Consider the following 20,983-nt stretch of genomic DNA (forward strand, 5'->3'; position numbering starts at 1 on the left):
TCCCCAACCAGGTCGACAGCTTCAGAGATGACGTCCTCAAGGCTCGGTACTGTGAAGGCAACAGGCTCCTCCAGTACCAGTGTAGTGGGAAAGCCCCGCAGGTCTAAGTCCAGTCATGGTGCTGGAAAGACCCCGGTACTGCCTACTTTGAAAATGACAGAGCAAACGGAGTATCGGTACTGTTGGACTTAACTTCTCTCCTGGTACCGCTGTTGAGTTCTTAGGTACTATGTAAGCCTCCAGCCACATTGGTGCCATCTGTGAAGCACCCTAAGTAATTGGTACTGATCAGCAAGGACAGGTGTAGTCCCACAGTACCCCTCAGTGCTGCAACATTTTTTGATGCCACAACAATACTTGATACTGCAACATCATTTAGTGCTGCAAGATTTTGGATGCACAAAGGACTTATCAGTGACTGCTGAACCAGAGGGTACCGATCTCCTTTCATTACTGAGAGCCACTTGATCTTTGGAGCTCTATACAGTCCTTGTACCATCACCTACCTTTTTGGTTTACACTCCACCAATAGAAGAAGAAATCTTCATCATCCTCTTCTTCCCTTCAGATTTCTGTTCAGGATTCCCCCTCGTACTAATATACGAACCCCCTTTCTTGGCGGGGTAAGGTTGATACTCAAGGACCTCACCACTCCTGGTGGGAGCAGCACTGAATGCCACCTGCTCCCCCGTATGGTCCTTAGTGGCCATATTGGGATCCCTGGGCAGCTTATCACAGACACTTTTCCAGCGCCCCAACCTTCTCCTACTGGGATAACAGGGAGACTCAAGCTTCTTCTCCCCAGCAACAGGATGGAACATATGCAGCCCAAGGAACTAAGGAGGATGAAGCTGTAATGTCTCCTCCTCCACCTGTGGCTGATGACTTTTGGCAGTTCCAGGATCTTGTTAAGTGGGTAGCAGAATTCCAACTGTTACTTCTTCAAGAGGTCAGAGAATCCCAACCCAAGCTGTTGGATATTCTGCAATCTGAGAGACCATCCAGAATTGCCCTTCCTGTCAATAAGGCTCTCCTGCATCCTGGAAAATTCATTTGGCAGTCTCCAGCTACAGTAATGCGCACATGTAAGAGGGCTGATTTTTAAAAAAAAATTACATGCCCACTAATGACTCAAAGTTCTTATTCTCCCTTCCTCCACCTAACTCTCTGGTTGTTGATATGGTTAATGAATGGGGTAAGCAGCATCTTTATAAGTCACCCTGTATGACAGAGACCAGAAGTGCCAGGACCTGCTGGGGAGAAAATCCTATTAATCTAATCAGCAACCCTACAATTCCATATTGCGAGTTACTAGGTGCTGATGGCAAAGTACAACTACATAAACTATACAAAGTTGGATTGTTTATTGAACTGCTTCCGCTGGACCAAAGGGAAAAATTTCAGGCCACTAATTTGAGGGACAGTTACTAGCCAGAACATCTCTTCAGGCAGTTCTGGATATTGCAGATACCAAGGCCCGCTCCATCTCTACAACAGTGGTGATGCACAGGGCTTTCTGGTTATAGCTACGTGACTTCTCCAGAGAAGTCCAGAATATGATAGAGGAACTTCTGTTTGGTGGACTGAAGCTGTTTGTGGAAAATACCCAAGAGTCATTGCATACCCTTAAGGATTCCAGGGCCACGTTACGCTTGTTAGGTACCTTGCTCCTGCAAACAAAAGGAAGTTTAATAGATCACAAATGGCTCACAGATCCTGTCTGATGCAATTCTCTGGATTTTAGAGACCAACAGAATCTCCAAGAAAGAGAGAGAAGTTCCAGAGAAAGATACCTTCTAACCCACTTGATGCATCTACACAGCAGCCTTCCTCATCAAAGCCTCAGTTTTTCCTCAATTGCTTGCTCATGTTGATTCCATTCTAGGTGTGTGCACGTGCACAGTCATTGGAGCCGTAGCGGTATCCGTAGGGTTGGCTGTCGCGCCCCCTTGAGTGTCACGCTCATGCGTTGGTATATTAGGCACTGCCAACCTTACGCCCTCTTAGTTCCTTCTTACCACCCATGACGGTTGGTCGGAGTGCCTTGTCTTGCATTGCAAGGGTGTTAGCGGTTCTTACAGTCCATTGTTCTGTCTCCTTTGTTAGTTGATAGGTACTTAGTTAGACCTTTAAGTGTTAGTGTAGTAGTTTAGGAGTTAGAGTCCCAGCTGGGACTTTGCCTCAGAGCGAGGCATACCCCGTTCCCCAGGCTTTAAGCCATAGTCATTGTGCAGCCGGCCGATGCCCATTAGTGACCCCCATGAGAGCTGTTTAAAGTGTTTGGGGGAGTCCCACAGAAAGGATAAGTGCAGGATCTTGAAAAACTTTCACCCTCAAAATCAGAAGGAGTGGGACATCCGCTTGAGGGCCCTCCTCGTGGAGGCTGCACTTCTTTGTCCTACCTTGGCGCCCTCTCGATCGGACTCCATGCCTGGTATCTCGGTACACAGCGTACCACCAGCACTGGAATCCACTTGGCACCATTCCCCATCCCCAGTGCCTAAGAAAGGTTGAAGTCGACGGACCCACTGGCACCGCAGAAGAAAGGGGCTTCGGGCAAAGGACCTGTGTCAGGCCACGTGCCTGCTCCGGAGCTGCTTCGCAGTACCCGTGCAGTCAGGACCCCCCCCACCCCCATCCCAGCCCGGGACCCCCCTCCAGCTCCTGGAAGCAGCAGGGGGTCCCGGCCCCTACTAGAGTCATCTGTGCCTGAAGTGGACCTGGCGGCCAAAGAGCAAGTAGGCTGACTGGCACCACAGACGCCAAGCCAGGTGATGGACCCGGCCAAGGCCCCGGCATCTATGGGCAAGCCGGTTATGGGACCGCCCCCTAAAACAGTGGAGCATACCCGATCCCTGGACTGCAGGCATCGGTCCCCATTGCTGCGGCCTCGGACCCTGGTAACAAGACGCAGGTCCCTGACACCAAGTCTCCACCCGCAAGGCACGGGACACCTGAGTTACGATGCCGATCCCTGTATCCCTGGTACTGTCAGCCCTCCTGCCAGAGTTCACCACAGTGCAGATTACCATTGCGTAGGCAGTCTCCCAGGTGTCGATCCCCACGGTGTGGGATTGTTCCAGGTTGCAACACCGGTCTCTGGCTCCCTGGTACCGCTCTTCGGGCTGGCACTGGTCCTTGACCTCTGCTCCCCAGTTGCTGATGAGGATCAGTTCTGATCAGATCAGACTCAGGCATTTATGGTTCTGCCCTGGTCACTGGAAGGGCAATGGTCCGAGCCTAAATGGGAGTTCAGCCCCTTCCTATAAAAGGCGTATTACCACTGGTCTGCGAGACCAGCGTGGTTCCTGCAGCGGTGGTGTGGAGGCAGGAGCAATGGCTCGCTCAGTGGCAGTACTAGAACCCGTGGGGTGTACCTGTTATGCCGGTCCCATACTCCTACCATTTTTCCAAGGCCACATTGGACAAGCTACCCCCGGTACAGCTGGCACCTGAGTCGGAGTGGCCCTATTGCCCAAGGAGCCGTCCCTGGACGAGGAAGGGGAAGCCGCCCCTCACACTGCTGTGCAGTCATCTTAGTCTCCAGACAAAAGCGCTGACCGGCCCCTCACAAATGAGTGGCTCTGTCGTCAAAATTGCCAAGTCTGCAATGCAAGATCTCCTCTTCCATTCCGCCTACCCCCAAGAAGGTGGAAAAGAAGTACTATGTCCCCTCAAAGGGATTTGAGTACCTGTACACCCACCCTCCAGTGGGGTCCCCCTGGTTGTGTCCGCCATCAACGAAAAGGCCAGGCGGGGCCAGGAGAGTGGTACATGAAAAATAAAAATGACAAGAGGCTGGACTTGTTTGGCAGGAAAATTTATTTGACAGCCAGCCTGAATTTTGGGTGTCTAGCCATCCAGCCCTGCTCGGTAGGTACAACTCCATCAGCAAGTTTCAGGAGGGCTTCCCACAGGATCGAGCCCAGGAGTTTGCCATTTTGGTGGAAGAGGGCAAAGTGGTGGCGAGCGGTAACCTTCAGATGGCCTGGAAAGCTATGGACTCTGCAGCCAGGGTAGTCACCTCTGCGGTGGTCATGAGGTGCAGCTCCTCGTTACAGTCCTCTGGGCTGTCCCAGGAGATGCAGACTACCCTTCAGTACCTTCCGTTTGAGGGAGCAGGGCTCTTTTCAGAGCTGACTGGACTGATGCACGGCTTCACAGCCTTCAAGGCTCCCGTGCCATCCTCCGTTCCTTCAGCTTACACACCATTCAGTAAACTAGAAAGCCCGTTCCGTCAGCCTCCGCCTCCGTCAAGGTCCTGGCGTGTTCCCCGGTCCAGCTTCTACAGGAAGAAGGACAGAGATAAAGGATTTAAATGGTGTCACTCTTTGTCTTCCTGTTCCTCTGCCCAGCCTGGTTCTTCCAGAGCCCAGGGAAGCCAGAAGCAGGCATTTTGAGGATGCGCCTGGGGACGGTGCCCCAGTCACTTCCCAGGATCCACCCCCCTGCTCTTTCCTCAACCGCCTGCACCCCTTCTGGTCATCCTGGTCGCGGCTGACTTTGGACTGTTGGGTGCTCGACATAATATCTTCAGGCTACACCCTGCATTTCATGGCTGACCCTCCCTCCCAACCCCCCTTCCCTGTCCTTTTTCAGGGACCCTTCTCAGAAGCAGCTCCTTGTTCAGGAGGTCGAGAACCTCCTATGCCTGGCACCGATGGAGGAGGTCCCTCCAGACTTGAAGGGGGCGAAAGGGTTCTACTCCCATTATTTCCTAATCCCAAAAGCAAAAGGGGGCCTCAGACCCATTCTGGATCTGCGCTGCCTCAACATGTCTCTAAAGAAGTTACTTTTGCATGGTCTCTCTGGCCTCCATTATTCCCTCCCTGGATGTGGGAGACTGGTACGTTGCCCTCGACTTGAAGGATGCATATTTCCATATTAACATTTCCCAGGGCACAGGCGTTTCCTCAATTTTGGGTTGGGCTACTGCCATTTTCAATTCATTGCACTGCCCTTCGGTCTTTCGTCAGCCCCAAGAGTGTTTACAAAGTGTATAGCGCCAGTGGCTGCTTACCTGAGGCATTGAGGGGTGCAAATTTATTTCTGCCTTGATGACTGGCTGAAAAAGGGCTGGTCCCAGGATCAAGTGTGGCTTCACCTATTGCGACCTGGGGCTGTGAATAAACAAGAAAAAATTGATCTTAATTCCAGTACAATGCATAGAGTACATTGGTGGGGTCTTCAACTCTACTCAGGCCAGAGCCTTCCTCCCTGAGGCTCTGTTTCAAGCCATGGTGGACCTGATCTTATGCATGCAAGCCCACCCTTACCACCGCTCAGACGTGCCTGCGATTGCCTGCACTTACGTGGTCCGGGACACGTGGCTCTGCCTCAGGCCCCTGCAGGCGTGGCTGGCGTCGGTCTACGTCTCCAACAGACACAGCGTGGACCGTATGGTCAGGGTCCCAGACCACGTACTGTCGTCACTCACACGGTGGCAAAATCCTGCATTGGTGTTGGAGGGGGTTCCCTTCGCGGCTCCTTCCCCATTGGTGACCCTCATCTCTGATGCCTCGGACCTGGGGTGGGGAGCCCACCTTGGCGATTTCAGCCTGCAAGGTTGTTGGTCAAGTCATGATCGCTCCCTACATATCAATGTTGGGGAGCTCAGAGCAGTTCGCCTGTCCTGCAAAGCCTTCCGACCTAACATAAAAAGCAGGGTGGTCCAGGTCCTGACGGACAACACAGCCCTATGTTCTATATGAACAAGCAGGGCGGGGCTAGGTAGTCTGCCCTTTGCCAGGGAGCCCTCAGGCTCTGGAACTTCTGTGTACAACAGGGCATCCATCTCGTAGCCGCACACCCCCCTGAGGCCAGGAATGCTTTGGCAGATCACTTCATCAGGACCTTCTTGTCTCACCATGAGTGGTCCCTCCGTCCGGAAGTGGTCAGCTTCATCTCCCAGAGGTGGGGATCTCCCCAGGTGGACTTGTTCGCATACGGGCAGAACAGAAAATGCCCCGTTTTCTGCTCAATTCGGGGGATCGACAGAGGCTCCCTGTTGGACTCTTTTCTGTTCCCGTGGTCAGAGGCTCTGTTGTATGCCTTCCTTGCAGTGCCGCTAATTCAGAGTCCTCATGAAAATCAAATAGGACAGGGTTAAGATGAGCCTCATAGCACCGGCTTGGCCACGCCAGCACTGGTTCGGCACGCTGCTGGACCTCTCGGTGTCTGCTCAGTTAACAGCTGGCGCTCAGACTGGACCTGCTGTCCAAAACCACGGCAGTCTTCTACATCCAAACCTGGCAGTGTTGCACCTGACAGCTTGGCTGCTACATGGTTAAATGCGGAGGAGCAGGAGTGCTCGGTCGTTGTCCAGCAGGTCCTGTTGGGCAGCAGAAAGCCCTCCACCAGAGCGATCTACCTAGCCTAACGGAAGCGGTTCACTTGTTGGATCTTGGATAAAAGGTATTCAGCCCAAGTGGGCCTCATTGCAGTTGATCCTGGACTACCTTCTGCATATCAAGCTGCAAGACCTGTCTCTTTCATCTATCAAGGTCCACTTGGCTGCTATTTCGGCCTTTCGTCCGCCACTCGAAGGTAGGTTGGTTTTCGCCTGGGACATGGCTGCCAAGTTCCTCAAGGGCCTTGAGAGCCAAACGAACACCTCAACAAGCAGGTGTTAGTTCCCCAGCTGGTGAAGCATTCCCTAGACTGGTGGAAGGTTCATCACAATGTAGGGATAGGAGTTCCTTTTCTTCAGCTGATGCCAATGATAACCATAACCATGGATGCAGGGATAGTTAAGTCCAAAGCAGATTGCGAAGAGCTACAAAGGGATCTCACAAAACCGGGTGACTGGGCAACAAAATGGCAGATGAAATACAGTGTTGATAAATGCAAAATAGTGCATGTTGGAAAACATAATCCCAACTGTACATATAAAATGATGGGGTCTAAATTGGCTGTTACCACTCAAGAAAGAAATTTTGGAATCATTGTGGATAGTTCTCTGAAAACATCCACTCAGTGTGCAGCAGCAGTCAAAAAAAGCTAACAATGTTGGGAATCATTAAGAAAGGGACAGATAATAAGACAGAACATATCATATTGCCTTTTATAAATCCATGGTATGCCCACATCTTGAATGTTGCGTGCAGATGTGGTTGTCCCATCTCAAAAAAGATATATTGGAATTGGAAAAGGTTCAGAAAAGGGCAACAAAAATGATTCGGGATATGGAACAGCTTCCGTATGAGGAGAAATTAATAAGATTGGGACTTTTCAGCTTGGAAAAGAGATGACTAAAGGGGGATGTGATAGAGGTCTGTAAAATCATGACTGGTGTAGAAAGTAAAATAGGAATTAATTTAATAAGAAACTGGAATTAATTTGCAAACTGGACACCGTTAAATTAGGCTTGAATAAAGACTGGGAGTGGATGAGTCATTACACAAACTAAAAACTATTTCCCTGTGCTAATTTTCCCCCCTACTGTTACTCACACCTTCTTGTCAATTGTTTGAAATGGGCCATCCTGATTATCACTACAAAAGTTTTCTTTTTTCTCCTGCTGATAATAGCCCACCTTGGGGCTATTAGAGTTGGTATGGCAATCTCCAGTTTTTCATGTTCTGTGTGTGTGTGTATATATCTTCTTACTGTATTTTCCACTGCATGCATCTGATGAAGTGGGCTTTAGCCCACAAAAGCTTATGCTCAAACAAATTTGTTAGTCTCTAAGGTGCCACAAGTACTCCTCGTTCTTTTTAAATAAGGAAATATTATTTACTCCTTCTCATAACACAAGAAGTAGGGGCCACCAAATGAAATTAATAGGCAGCAGGTTTAAAACCGACAAAAAAGTATTTATTCACACAACGTAGTCAATCTGTGGAACTCTTTGCCAGAGGATGTTATGAAGGCCAAGACTATAATCTCTAAGACTTAGTCTCTAAGGTGCCACAAGTACTCTTGATCTGTTTGCTAGAAGCTAGGAATGGGCGACAGGGGATGGATGAATTACTTGATGATTACCTGTTCTGTTCATTCCCTCTGGGGCACCTGGCATTGGCCACTGTCGGAAGACAGGATACTGGGCTAGATGGACCTTTGGTCTGACCCAGTATGACTGTTCTTATGTTCCTGTTTCTCTGCCTCCTCCCCCCAGAGCCCAGTACGGGGGCAGACACTTGCACCCCTTTACACTCAGAGCCCAGCTGTGGGGTGCTCCCCAGCCCAGACACTCACATCCCTGTGTCCCCAAAGCCCAGTCGCAATCCCCTGCCAGTTCAGACACTCGCACCCCCTCTACTCCCAGAGCTGAACCGCGGCCCCCCTGCCAGCCCATACACTCGCATCCCTTCCTCCCCCAGAGCCCCGCTATGGCCTCCTGCCAGCCCAGACGCTCTGCACCCCCTCCTTCCCCAGAACCCAGCTGCAGGATGCCCCCCAGCCCAGAAACCCACTCTCCCTATCCCCCAGAGCCCAGCTGCGCTCCCCACCCCAGCCTCACATCCTTTCCTTCCAGAGTCCACGGATCCAGAGGGAGAAACAACCTGATGCTGGGTCCCAGGCTTCTCCAGCTTGGGATAGGAGACAGTTCAACATAGAACAAGAAAAGGGCTAGATTGTTTAGGAATTTGGAGGGGTGCGCTGTTTACTAATAAGTTAGAGTAGGGTGTGTATGTTCATAGAAAATAAGCTTTATTCAAAGTTGGAGAAGTGTCTGTGTCTGGTTGTGCCCCACGTTTCTCTCCAATCCTCATCTGCTTGCTTACCTGCTGCCTGTTCTTAGGCTGACAAATAGCTGTCTGGAACTGCTGATATGTAGGGGCTCAGTTTTGAAGTGGTAAAGGTGTGTCTCTTAGTGCTGGTGGCAGTACTTATTACTGCATAGTCTTGCATTTGTAAAGCCAGATGGGGCCTTCCTAAAGGGACACTTCCTCTTGCAGGGGTGTGGGGGGCGGGGGGGGGAGCAGACAGCAACTGCCGGGGCCATGTGCCTCAAAGTCCAGTACAGAAGACTGAATATTGTTGTTGGAAACTTAATTTTTGCATTTCATGTTTTATAACTTTTCATCGGTGCACGCTTAATGTTTCATTAACATGATTCGCTGGTTTAATTTGTAGCTAGTGTAAAAAAAAATCCAGCTATGCTTTTATTTAGTCCTATCCCCAGATATACTGGATAAAATCTTGTTTCTGTGTACTACTTTTGCATGATAAATAGATGAGAAGTAATGCAGATGGAAAGTATGCTACAGCAGCATTACACTATTGAGGGAAAGCTGCGCACTGCGAAGTAGTCTTTTAGGTGCAAAAAAGGCTGCTTTCCCTTTAAGATTGTAGCATTCCACCCTCCTCTTCCTGATTGACAGCCTGCACCAAGTCACATGACCTGCCTCTATTTGAAGGTCACAAAAAGCTTCTTCCTTTAGAGAGACAGAGGGGAGAGAGAGCGCAAGAGCGAGAGAGTGAGTTCAAGCCAAAATGGCCGACAGAGTCTCTGCTCGTTTCTGAACATTTAAAATTGAAAAAACATATACAGAAATCATTCTTGGATCTCTTTTCATTTCCATTTCTACCTTGTATGCCTCAACTCGCTGGATTTAAGCACTGCTGCACTTTATGAGGTTAGTAGTATATTTCAGCTATTTTTTTAACCTACCGATAGATTGTATGTGGATCAGGTCTGACCGTTTCATCTGTGGTGTTGCACGGCGATGTTTGTCTGGCATAAACACTTGCTTCAGACGATTGTGAATCATTGAGCTCTTACATCTAATGGACTTTGACAAGATTTTACGATTTGAAAAGCTGTGGCAGAAGTGTTTTGAAAAATTTGAAAGGGTTTGATTGCAATTTAAATACATTTATATGCAAATTACATAATTTTTCTGTTTTCCAAACAAGCGAGAGTGCTAGGGATTATTGAAAATCCTGTGTTATTTAAACAGGCTTTTCTCCCCCCCCCCCCCCAGCGATTTTCTCCCCCAAGAACCTGAAGCTCTTAAATCTGCTGCAAAAATTTGCATAAATATAAATGGGTTTGCATTCTTTCTACTGCTAGGGCCGACAAGGGGAGTGGGGGGACAAGTGTTTTTACTAGGCCATACTTGCCATAACGATGTAAAAACTGAAATGATGCATCAGTACGTTTTAAATATTGGGGTTGGGGAGTGAGTACTGGGAGGTTTAGGATTTGGAGGATTCCTGTGCTTGAAAGCCTCCTGTGCAAAATGTGCATCAGCGCTCATCCTCTCTTGCATGGCTTGCGCTCTTCTTTTTTTTTTCTCTGTCTTGTGCCCCCGCTCCCCCCGCTTTGCAACCAGATGTGTTTTTATTTTGGTCATAGTTGGGACCAAATGGTACTGCCCCATAAACATGGCATTTAGAGTTCAAACCAGTCAGTCATGCTAGCTTAGTCTCAGTTTAGAAGTAGTCTTTCCTAACCCCCTGCTCCCTGAGGGAGCTCCCCTTTATTGCACATCACAAATTTTAGTCCAAAAATTTTTTACCAAACCTTTTTTTAAGGTATTTATATACACATCTGAGATATGGGACTATAGCTTTTTTTTTTTTTTTTTTTTTTTTGCAGGATGTTTGTTTCATATCCAGTAGGAAATGACCATTCACATACATACTAAGACATGCAGTTCAAGAGCTGTCATCTTCTTCTAAATCTTCTTCAAATTTTGCATTGTTGAAAATTAAATCCTAATTGATTTTTACATCTCTTCTAGAACCAAGCAGAAGAGTAAAGGAAAATAACTGTAAATCTTGCTTTCTGGGAACAGCCCCCTCCCCCTGCATTGTAAGAGTGTGATGTAATGCTCCTTTTCGTGGAGTGGAAGAAATAAGACAGAGTAGTTTTTGCTGTGGTCGTGTACATTCTCCCCCCGCTCCCTTCTTTCTGAGAGGCCTTGTACTCTGTGTGACATATTTTTGTAGTCGGCTGGTTAGGCAGCAGATTACTGTAGGGACAATCACATCCAGTTAATCTGAATCCATTTTCAGACTCTAATTTAAAAAAAAAAATCTAATTATATTCAACAAGTCAAGGATGAAAACCTCCTCTAATAGGGGATCACCATGTATATCTTTTCTGAGCCCACAGCTGCATGGTCAGAGCACAAACTGAATAGGCAAACCTGAATGTATTTGACAGAAAAACATCTTCATTTTTTCTGGTTTCATTCTAGTACATTATCGCATGAGACTCTCTCTTGGGATAGGAGACAGTTCAAAATATAACAAGAAAAGAGCTAGAATGTCTAGGAATTTGTAGGGGCAGGCTGTTTAGTAATAAGTTAGAGTAGGGTATGTATGTTCATTAGGAAAATAAGCTTTATTCTGAGTTGGAGGAGTGTGTCTGTGTCGCTAAAAATTGTTTTCCTTTTGGGGTTCATTAGGGGGTGGATGCTGTTAGGGTTACTTTGTCATTGAACTAGGTCATCCAAGTGGAAGAGAATGTTAGTGAACTGAAGGTGGATTCCATCTTCTGCTGTGTAAGAATCTCCTCTAACTGTGACCTGATGCTAAAAGTTAGGGAAATATGGGCTTAAATCTGTTTTTGTTAGCACGGTCTTGTGGGCTAATGATGATATTACTGTAATCAAAATCCAATTAATGCACCTGTTGCTTAGGCCAATTCAACTAGTCTTTAGTGAAATATGTAAAAAAAACATTGTGGAAATGTAATGATACTTTTTAAGTAAAAAATACCAACTTGAGTATTTCATATGGTATTTGTTGTGGTCATTGGATGGTTGGCCTTGGGAGGAAGGAAGAACATGGACTTGGTTCTGGTTTGCTAATGGCACTGGAGTTGGCCTTGTTTTTGCTGCATACTTTTATTTCACTTTGTTTGTTATGCCATTTGATAATGTGTAATATATACATGTTACCCATCGTGTCTAATTCAGCATGATAGTACATTGGTTGAAAAACAGCAGGCTGTTTTCCAGTCTTGACTGCTCTTCAGGACTACAGTAGATCGGCCTGGATAAGACAAACAGGAGCAAAATTTGGAAGTAGCAGTGACCACAGCACATAAGATGTGAACTCCTGCCTAGGTGTACATCCTTGAAGGTACACTGTGAATACGGGCTTTAAAAGGGATTTTCTTTTTCCTCTGGACAAACATGAACGGATGGCAGTGTAAACCTTTTAAGTGTTTTGACCAAACAGGACCTAGAATAGGATACACAAGTTACTTTGCAAGCTGCAAAATCCCAGCCACCATGTTGGAGTCTTACTTCCAGAGGAGAGAGGAAACATATCAAGCTTTTACTGGTGTGGGCGGGGGAATTGACCTGGACAATTCTCCATATTGTTAGTGTTCAAATATGCTTTTGCAATACAAAAGGAAAATTTTAAATTATTTCAGGTCAATCTGAGGGAGTCCCCGCAGGAGGCATACATCCAAGGTTTCAGCCACAAGCTTGTGTGCTTAGTAGTAGCATTTTTTTTGGAGTTTGAGGTTCACCATACTTTTTTTTTTTTTTCTTAAAGTGGTGGCAGTGTCTACAAAACTCTGTTGGTCATTTATTGACATTCCTGTTTTAATTATTGCAGATATCTGCAGCAAATGGAAAGTCCCTTCCCAAGACAGACTCACAACTTTAATAATTTAATGACTTTTTGGGGGCAAGGGGGCAGGGTGAAGGAGGTAAGATCAGGTTTCAATGAATTTGGACAGTGGCACTAGTGGTTTTGAACATAGCAAAAATAAATAAATTAAAAACCATTTGGTAGGCCTCTTCTGCTGGCAACTTTTTCTTTCTTTACTACTGTAAAGGATTTCCAAGACTCTGCTTCTTAATTGAGGAAAGGAAGTGTGCTGCTTCCAAAAGAGTCAGTTCAAGTTGGCAGGAATCTGTTGCCCATCCTCAGTGTCTTCAACTTAGTGAAGCTTCAAAGAGAGATACTTGCAAGTGGCTGGCTGAGACAAATCTTCATTCAAAACTCTATTAGGGGATTATGCATGGGTGTTTGAATCTCAGCTTTGTAGCCTGCCTAAAAGTTTGTAAGTTTAGTGTGTACTCTTAGAGACTAGGGGCCAGATTTTTCCCAGTGGGAGTTAGGCAACTAGGTGCTCTTAAATCTCAAGCGCCTCGGTGCCTAATTTCCGTTGGGAAAAATCCAGCCCATAGTCTTTAGGGTATTAACACTGCTATTAAAAACCTGCTGGTGGCCCATGCTGGCTGACTCAGGCTCAGGGGCTGTTTAATTGTGATGCAGATGTTTGGGCTCTGGGTCACTGCAAGTGGGGAGAGTCCCAGAGGTCGGGCTCCAGCCTGAGCTCAAATGTCCACACCACAGTTAAATAGCCCCATAGTTCAGTTCCTTGGCACTGGCCAGCCGCAGGTTTTTAATGCAGTGTAGGCATGCCCAAAGAGAGAGAGACAAACCTCATGGTCCAGTTGCTAGCAGAAGAGGACTTTTTTAAAGCACCTAGGTGCCTAATTCTCATCAATTTAAATGAGAGTTAGGTGCTTTTGAAAATCCTACTAAGGACCTACTTGCATTTTTAAGTGCTTACATACATTTTGAAAATCTGGCCTTAACTGCTGAATTATAGTTCAATAGGTAGACATTAATGTGTGTTGAGGTGAATATCCAGATTTACTGATCTGAAAGGTTAAAAAAAAATGTTGAGTATTTACTTCATGGAACAATAAATATTGATGATCACTGAAGCCTGAAGTCAGAGTTTTATTACATATACTATATCCTGAATATTTTAATCAGAACTATGTGCAAGTCTCTTCATGACCATGAAATTCTTAAGGGTAATAACAGGTTTCAGAGTAACAGCCGTGTTAGTCTGTATTCGCAAAAAGAAAAGGAGTACTTGTGGCACCTTAGAGACTAACCAATTTATTTGAGCATAAGCTTTCGTGAGCTACAGCTACATGCATCTGATGAAGTGAGCTGTAGCTCAAGATAAAATAAAAAATATTTTAAATAGGAATCGAGTTAGATGTCCAGAAAAAAAAATTGACTTCCAAGCCAGTTGGAATACAGTTAGTTTGATGGGTTAATTTTGTTCTAAATCTCAGTGTTGTTGATCTTTTGAAGTAGTAAGACATTAAGAACTTGGCGATTTATCACATTCCTTTTTTGAAAATGATGAGCTAAGATGTTCTTGTATGGTATGTAATAAATCCAACATTACTCATCTCATTTTTTTTTCTTTGGGGTGCTGTTGTTGTTTATTATTATTAATGATTATATATTATTGATCTTAGTGACCGAAAACTAGCTATCTGAGGTCAGGTGTCTAAATTGCACGTAAGACTAACTGGTTCCCTTTTTGGCAGTTCAAAGACAGAGGCCAAGGACTGAATGGTCTTGGAGACAAAACTTTCATCTCATTCATAGTGATGGTGGTGGCATAACAATGTTTAAGAGACATTTTTGGGGGTATTGAGTGGCTATTACACAGCCATAACTGGTTTCCTGTTCTGTTGGCAGAGAACTTAAGGCCCAGGTATGAACTGGAAGAGCTGGGTTCCAGTTCCGCCTCTACCACAAATTCTGTGTGCTTTTGAGCAAGTTAACTTTATGTGCCTCGGTTTCCCCATCTGCAAAATTAGAAGAGGCACATTATTTATAAAGTGCTTGAGAACCTAGGATGGAAAATACCATAAGTACAAAGCACTTATAGAAGTTAAAATGATAATATTAAATTGGGGGTAGATTCTATAAATTGAATTTGAGTTTGCAGTGCACTGTGGTCATAAAAAGGCAGTGCAGTGTTAGGCTGCAAATACATAGTTACATGCTAATAGGGAGGTAGTTCTCTTTTCTAGATGGTGTTTGTGAGTCTGCCTTTTGAATACTGTAAAGTTCAGACTATTTGAATAGCAGAAAGGTGATGATGAGCTGGGGGGAGTTAAAAGAAGATATAATATAGAAAAATATTATTCACAAAAATATAGAAGAGACTGATCTAGCAACAAAGATTTAAAAGATATATATATAGCGGGGCTGTAAAACGATATAATTAAACCTACAAGTAGTGAAGTGTATAAACTCTAAGGGAGCAATGAATTATTTAGCTAAAGTAAAAATATCAGGAAACAATTTGTAACTGTGTTACAGCTGATGACAAGGCTGTATACTCTGTAGTTAAGGCTATTAATCTATTCCCATAATAACCCACTATTTTCACGTGTTCATAACTTAGCAAAGCGTTTATGGCTTATTACAACAATCTGTTTTCCACTAACCCCCCATTTTGTTCTATGACTACGGGGTTGTTAAGGGGCCATTTCACCTTGAATGGTCCCTTAGAATATGTGCTAACTACTTATGGTATAAACTATCTGTTTGACCTTGTATTTAGCTCTGACACTCAGATTACTTTTCTCAGACCTGTGGAAGAGCTCTGTGTAGCTTGAAAGTTTCTCACTGACAGAAGTTGGTCCAATAAAAGATATTATCTCACCTACCTTGTCTCTGTAATAGCTCAGCATGCACATTTTGATATGATATTGTCAGTGCTTTGACTCTGTGAAATAGTCGGAGTGAAATCCCTTTGTGTGTTTGAATTAGGTTTTCTTTCCCCTCTTCATTTCTCCATTTGTCTTTAGTTGAAATACAATTAGAACCTTTCTTTAAGTACTGCTACAGGAAGAACATTTGAAACGGGAAACGAGATATAGACTTGGTTCTCAAAGAAGAGTAGTGCCTTTACATGTTGTGGGTGCGTTGAGAAGCAGGAAGGGGATAAAAATAAAATTGATGGAAAAATCATTTCATAAGATTTTATTAGCGGAGCTTAGTAAGGCACCATCTCTTTGTAATGTCACAGTAGCCTTTGGCCCCAATCCTCCTTGAGGGGGCCATTTAGGGATCTGGGGCAAAAATTGGAGATTGGTCCTGCATTGAGCAGCGGGTTGGACTAGATGACCTCCTGAGGTCCCTTCCAACCCTGATATTCTATGATTCTGTGTGCACAACTTAATACACATGAGTAGTCCCACTGAAAATCAGTGTATAAAATTTATGCATGTGCTTATGTCTTTGCAGTTTTGGTGCCATATTATCTGCTAAGCCTGACAGACACACATCCAGCTGTTTGTTGAGAGTATGCAGTTTTGAGAGCTCATTCTTAATCTTTCCCTGTATTCTTTATAGGATGTTGATCAGGTGGTTTCGCAGTTTCTTTGAGTGTGTGTGGCATAATCTCTCAGCATATATCTGTATAACCGTGTTGCTCAGAGCTGTGAAAAATCCACACCCCTGAGTGACGTAATTATACTGACACCCCCCCCTCCCCCATGTAAACAGCGCTTTGTCGACAGGAGAGGTGGATTAACTACAGACTGGAGAACATAAGAATGGCCATGCTGGGTCAGACCAAAGGTCCATCCAGCCCAGTATCCTGTCTACCGACAGTGGCCAATACAAAGTGTCACAGAGGGGGTGAACCTGACAGGTAATGATGTGATCTGTCTCCACCCTCTGACAAACAGAGGCTAGGGACACCATTCCTTACCCATTCTGTCTAATAGCCATTAATGGACTTAACCTCCATGAATTTATCCAGTTCTCTTTTAAACCCTGTTATAGTCCCAGCCTTCACAACATCCTCAGGCAAGGAGTTCCACAGGTTGACACTGCACTGAGTGAAGAACTTCTTCCTTTTATTTGTGTTAAATCTGCTGCCCATTAATTTCATTTGGTGGCCTTTAGTTCTTATAATATGGGAACAAGTAAATAACTTTTCCTTATTCACTTTCTCCACACCACTCATGATTTTATATACCTCTATCATATCCCCCCTGAGTCTCCTCTTTTCCAAGCTGAAAAGTCCTAGCCTCTTTAGTCTCTCCTCATATGGGACCCATTCCAAACCCCTAATCATTTTAGTTGCCCTTTTCTGAACCTTTTCTAATGGCAGTATATCTTTTTTGAGATGATGGGACCACATCTGTGCGCAGTATTCAAGATGTGGGCGTACCATAGATTTAAATAAGGGCAATAAGATATTCTCGGTCTTATTCTCTATCCCTTTTTTAATGATTCCTAACATCCCATTTGCTTTTTTTGACTGCCGCTGCACGGACGTCTTCAGAGAACTATCCACAATGACTCCAAGATCTTTCTCCTGATTAGTTGTAGCTAAATTAGTCCCCATCATATTGTATGTATAGTTGGGGTTATTTTTTCCAATGTGCATTACTTTACATTTATCAACATTAAATTTCATTTGCCATTTTGTTTCCCAATCACTTAGTTTGGTGAGATCTTTTTGAAGTTCTTCACAGTCTGTTTTGGTCTTAACTATCTTGAGCAGTTTAGTATCATCTGCAAATTTTGCCTCCTCACTGTTTGCCCCTTTCTCCGGATCATTTATGAATAAGTTGAATAGGATTGGTCCTAAGACTGACCCTTGGGGAACACCACTAGTTACCTGTCTCCCTTCTGAAAATTTACCGTTTATTCCTACCCTTTGTTCCTTGTCTTTTAACCAGTTTACAGTTCATGAAAGGATTTTCCCTCTTATCCCATGACAACTTAATTTACGTAAGAGCCTTTGGTGAGGGACCTTGTCCAAGGCTTTCTGGAAATCTAAGTACACTATGTCCACTGGATTCCCCCTTGTCCACATGTTTGTTGACCCCCTCAAAGAACTCTAATAGATTAGTAAGACACGATCTCCCTTTACAGAAACCATGTTGACTTTTGCGCAACAACTTATGTTTTTCTATGTGTCTGACCATTTTATTCTTTGCTATTGTTTCAACTAATTTGCCCGGTACTGACGTTAGACTTACCGGTCTGTAATTGCTGGGATCACCTCCAGAGCCCTTCTTAAATATTGGCGTTACATTAGCTATCTTCCAGTCATTGGGTACATTAGGCTGATTTAAAGGACAGGTTAAAAACCATAGTTAATAGTTCTGCAATTTCACATTTGAGTTCTTTCAGAACTCTTGGGTGAATGCCATCTGGTCCCGGTGACTTGTTACTGTTAAGTTTCTCAATTAATTCCAAAACCTCCTCTAGTGACACTTCAGTCTGTGACAATTCCTCAGGTTTGTCACCTACAAAAGACGGTTCAGATTTGGGAATTTCCCTGACATCCTCAGCCATGGAGACTGAAGCAAAGAATTTCTTTAGTTTCTCTGTGATGACTTTATCATCTTTAAGTGCTCCTTTTGTATCTTGATCGTCCAGGGGCCCCACTGGTTGTTTAGCAGGCTTCCTGCTTCTGATGTACTTAAAAAAACTTATTACCTTTTTGAGTTTTTGGCTAGCTGTTCTTCAGACTCCTTCTTTTTTGGCTTTTCTTATTACATTTTTACATTTAATTTGGCAGTGTTTATGCTCCTTTCTATTTACCTCGCTAGGATTTGACTTCCACTTTTTTAAAAGATGCCTTTTTATCTCTCACTGCTTATTTTACATGGTTGTTAAGCCAAAGTGGCTCTTTTTTAGTTCTTTTACTGTGTTTTTTAGTTTGGGGTATACATTTAAGTTGAGCCTCTATTATGATGTCTTTGAAAAGTGTCCATGCAGCTTGCAGGGATTTCACTCTAGTCACTGTGCCTTTTATTTTCTGTTTAATTAACCTCCTCATTTTTGCATAGTTCCCCTTTCTGAAATTAAATGCCAGTGTTGGGCTGTTGAGGTGTTCTTCCCACCACAGGAACGTTAAATATTATTATATTATGGTCACTATTTCCAAGCAGTCCTGTTCTAGTTACCTCTTGGACCAGATCCTGCGCTCCACTCAGGACTAGATCGAGAGTTGCCTGTCCCCTTGTGGGTTCCTGTACTAGCTGCTCCAAGAAGCAGTCATTTAAAGTATCGAGAAATTTTGTCTCTGCATTTCGTCCTGAGGTGATATGTACCCAGTCAATATGGGGATAATTGAAATCCCCCACTATTATTGAGTTTTTTTTATTTTGATAGCCTCTCTAATTTCTCTTAGCATTTCATCGTTACTATCGCTGTCCTGGTCAGGTGGTCGATAATAGATCCCTACTGTTATATTCTTATTAGAGCATGGAATTACTATCCATAGAGATTCTGTGGAAGATGTGAATTCATTTACGATTTTTATTTCATTTGATTCTACATTTTCTTTCACATATAGTGCCACTTCCCCCTCCCCCTCCCTGCACGACCTGTTCTGTCCTTCCCTTATATCTTGTACCCCAGAATGATTGTGTGTCATTGTTTGTCGTCACTCCACCAGGTTTCTGTGATGCCTATTATATCAATATCCTCCTTTAACACAAGACACTCTAGTTCACCCGTCTTATTATTTAGACTTCTAGCAATTGTGTACAAGCGCTTTAAAAACTTGTCACTGTTTATTTGTCTGCCCTTTTCTGATGTGTCAGATTCTTTATGTAAATGTTTCTCATCTGATCTGGCCCATACTTTATCCTCTTCCATCCTCTCCTCCTGACTAAAACCTAGAGAATCTCTATCAATAGACTGTCCTCTAAGAGAAGTCTCTGTCCGATCCATGTGCACCTCTGCAGCAATCAGCTTTCTCCCATCTCTTAGTTTAAAAACTGCTCTACAACCTTTTTAATGTTAAGTGCCAGCAGTCTGGATCCACTTGGTTTAGGTGGAGCCCATCCTTCCTGTATAGGCTCTCCCTATCCCAAAAGTTTCCCCAGTTCCTAATAAATCTAAACCCCTCCTCTCTACACCATCGTCTCATCCACGCATTGAGACTCTGAAGCTCTGCCTGCCTACCTGGCCCTGCGCGTGAAACTGGAAGTATTTCTGAGAGTGCCACCATAGAGGTCCTGGATTTCAGTCTCTTTCCTAGCAGCCTAAATTTGGCCTCCAGGACGTCTCTCCTACCCTTCCCTATGTCATTGGTACCTACATGTACCACGATCACCGGCTCCTCCCCAGCACTACACATAAGTCTATCTAGATGCCTCGAGAGATCCGCAACCTTCGCACCAGGCAGGCAAGTCACCATACAGTTCTCGCGGTCATCACAAACCCAGCTATCTATGTTTCTAATGATCGAATCTCCCATTACTAACACCTGCCTTTTCCTAATGATTGGAGTTCCCTCCCCCAGAGAGGTAACCTCAGTGTGAGAGGATAACCCAACATCGTCTGGAAGGAGGGTCCCAACTATGGGAAGGTTTCCCTCTGTTTCCGTTGGCTGCCCTCCTTCTCTGGGCCTTTCATCCTCCTTAACAGCGCAGGGGCTGTCTGACCGGAGGTGGGACAAATCTGCAGTGTCCTGGAAAGCCTCATCAGCATACCTCTCTGCCTCCCTTAGCTCCTCCAGTTCTGCCACCCTGGCCTCCAAAGCCCATACATGGTCTCTGAGGGCCAGGAGCTCCTTGCACCAAGTGCACACATACGCTACCCGCCCACAGGGCAGGTAATCATACATGCTGCACAGAGTGCAATAAACAGGATAGCCCCCACTCTGCTGCTGGGGTTCTGCCTGCATTCTCTCCTACAGCTACCTAGGTTAATGATAAGGTTTTTGTTTAAATCAAGAAGTTTTGACTATAGTTTAGTTTAAAGGTTTTACAGAATGGCAAGTGTACCTCACCCCCTTTCCACTCCCTTCTTGAAACTCCCTGATAGCGGTCCCTGGTCGCTTGCTCACTGCTTTATAGAGCCCTGGCCTTCTTGATAGCCCCACCCCCTGATTAAGGCTCAGCCAGTGAACAGAGGCTTCTAGATTTCAAACCTTTGTTTAGAAGCTCTCAGCTTCCAACTGCCGGCCTCAGCACACGATTCTTCAAACAAACAAACAGGCAGACAAACACAAGCTCAGCACACAGCAAGTAACCCCCAAACACAAACACACACTACAGACAGCCACTTACCCAAAGGGTCCCATATTTGCTCCTCCTTCACCTGAAGAACTCCCTCTCGAAACTCCCTGTTAGCGGTCCCTGTTCGCAAAGCGTAGGAGTGTCTTCCTTTAAGTGCTACAGCGGTACAGCTGCATCAGTGCTACTGTGCTGATGCAGCATTTTAAGTGTAGACCTGACCAGAGACAGGGACTGCTGCTCTCCCTCAA

General features: G+C 45.0%; 1 protein-coding gene and 1 long non-coding RNA gene across 14 annotated transcripts in view; one reads left to right on the forward strand and one right to left on the reverse strand.

Moving 5' to 3' along the window:
- The window catches only part of TNRC6B (trinucleotide repeat containing adaptor 6B), a 233,827-nt gene that overhangs the window by 87,293 nt on the left and 125,551 nt on the right, over positions 1 to 20,983 (forward strand). For 2 of the 13 annotated variants that reach the window (XM_043543779.1, XM_043543790.1), the window contains exon 1: positions 9,361 to 9,581. The exons of 6 other annotated variants lie outside the window; for them this stretch is intronic. In XM_043543779.1, the coding sequence (XP_043399714.1) occupies positions 9,577 to 9,581 (5 nt within the window). In that variant the 5' untranslated portion in view covers positions 9,361 to 9,576. Of the gene's footprint in view, positions 1 to 9,360; positions 9,582 to 20,983 lie in introns of those variants that run through there. 5 more of the 13 variants (XM_043543794.1, XM_043543799.1, XM_043543795.1 and 2 more) reach the window with 3 other exon arrangements.
- LOC122465217 lies at positions 3,821 to 9,664 on the reverse strand. The gene is made up of 3 exons (XR_006289894.1): positions 9,617 to 9,664; positions 5,021 to 5,120; positions 3,821 to 4,285 (listed from the first exon to the last, which is right to left on the reverse strand). It is a non-coding gene; the product is annotated as an uncharacterized LOC122465217 (long non-coding RNA).

Source organism: Chelonia mydas, chromosome 1 (assembly GCF_015237465.2).
Source record: "Chelonia mydas isolate rCheMyd1 chromosome 1, rCheMyd1.pri.v2, whole genome shotgun sequence".
Taxonomy (NCBI): domain Eukaryota; kingdom Metazoa; phylum Chordata; order Testudines; family Cheloniidae; genus Chelonia; species Chelonia mydas.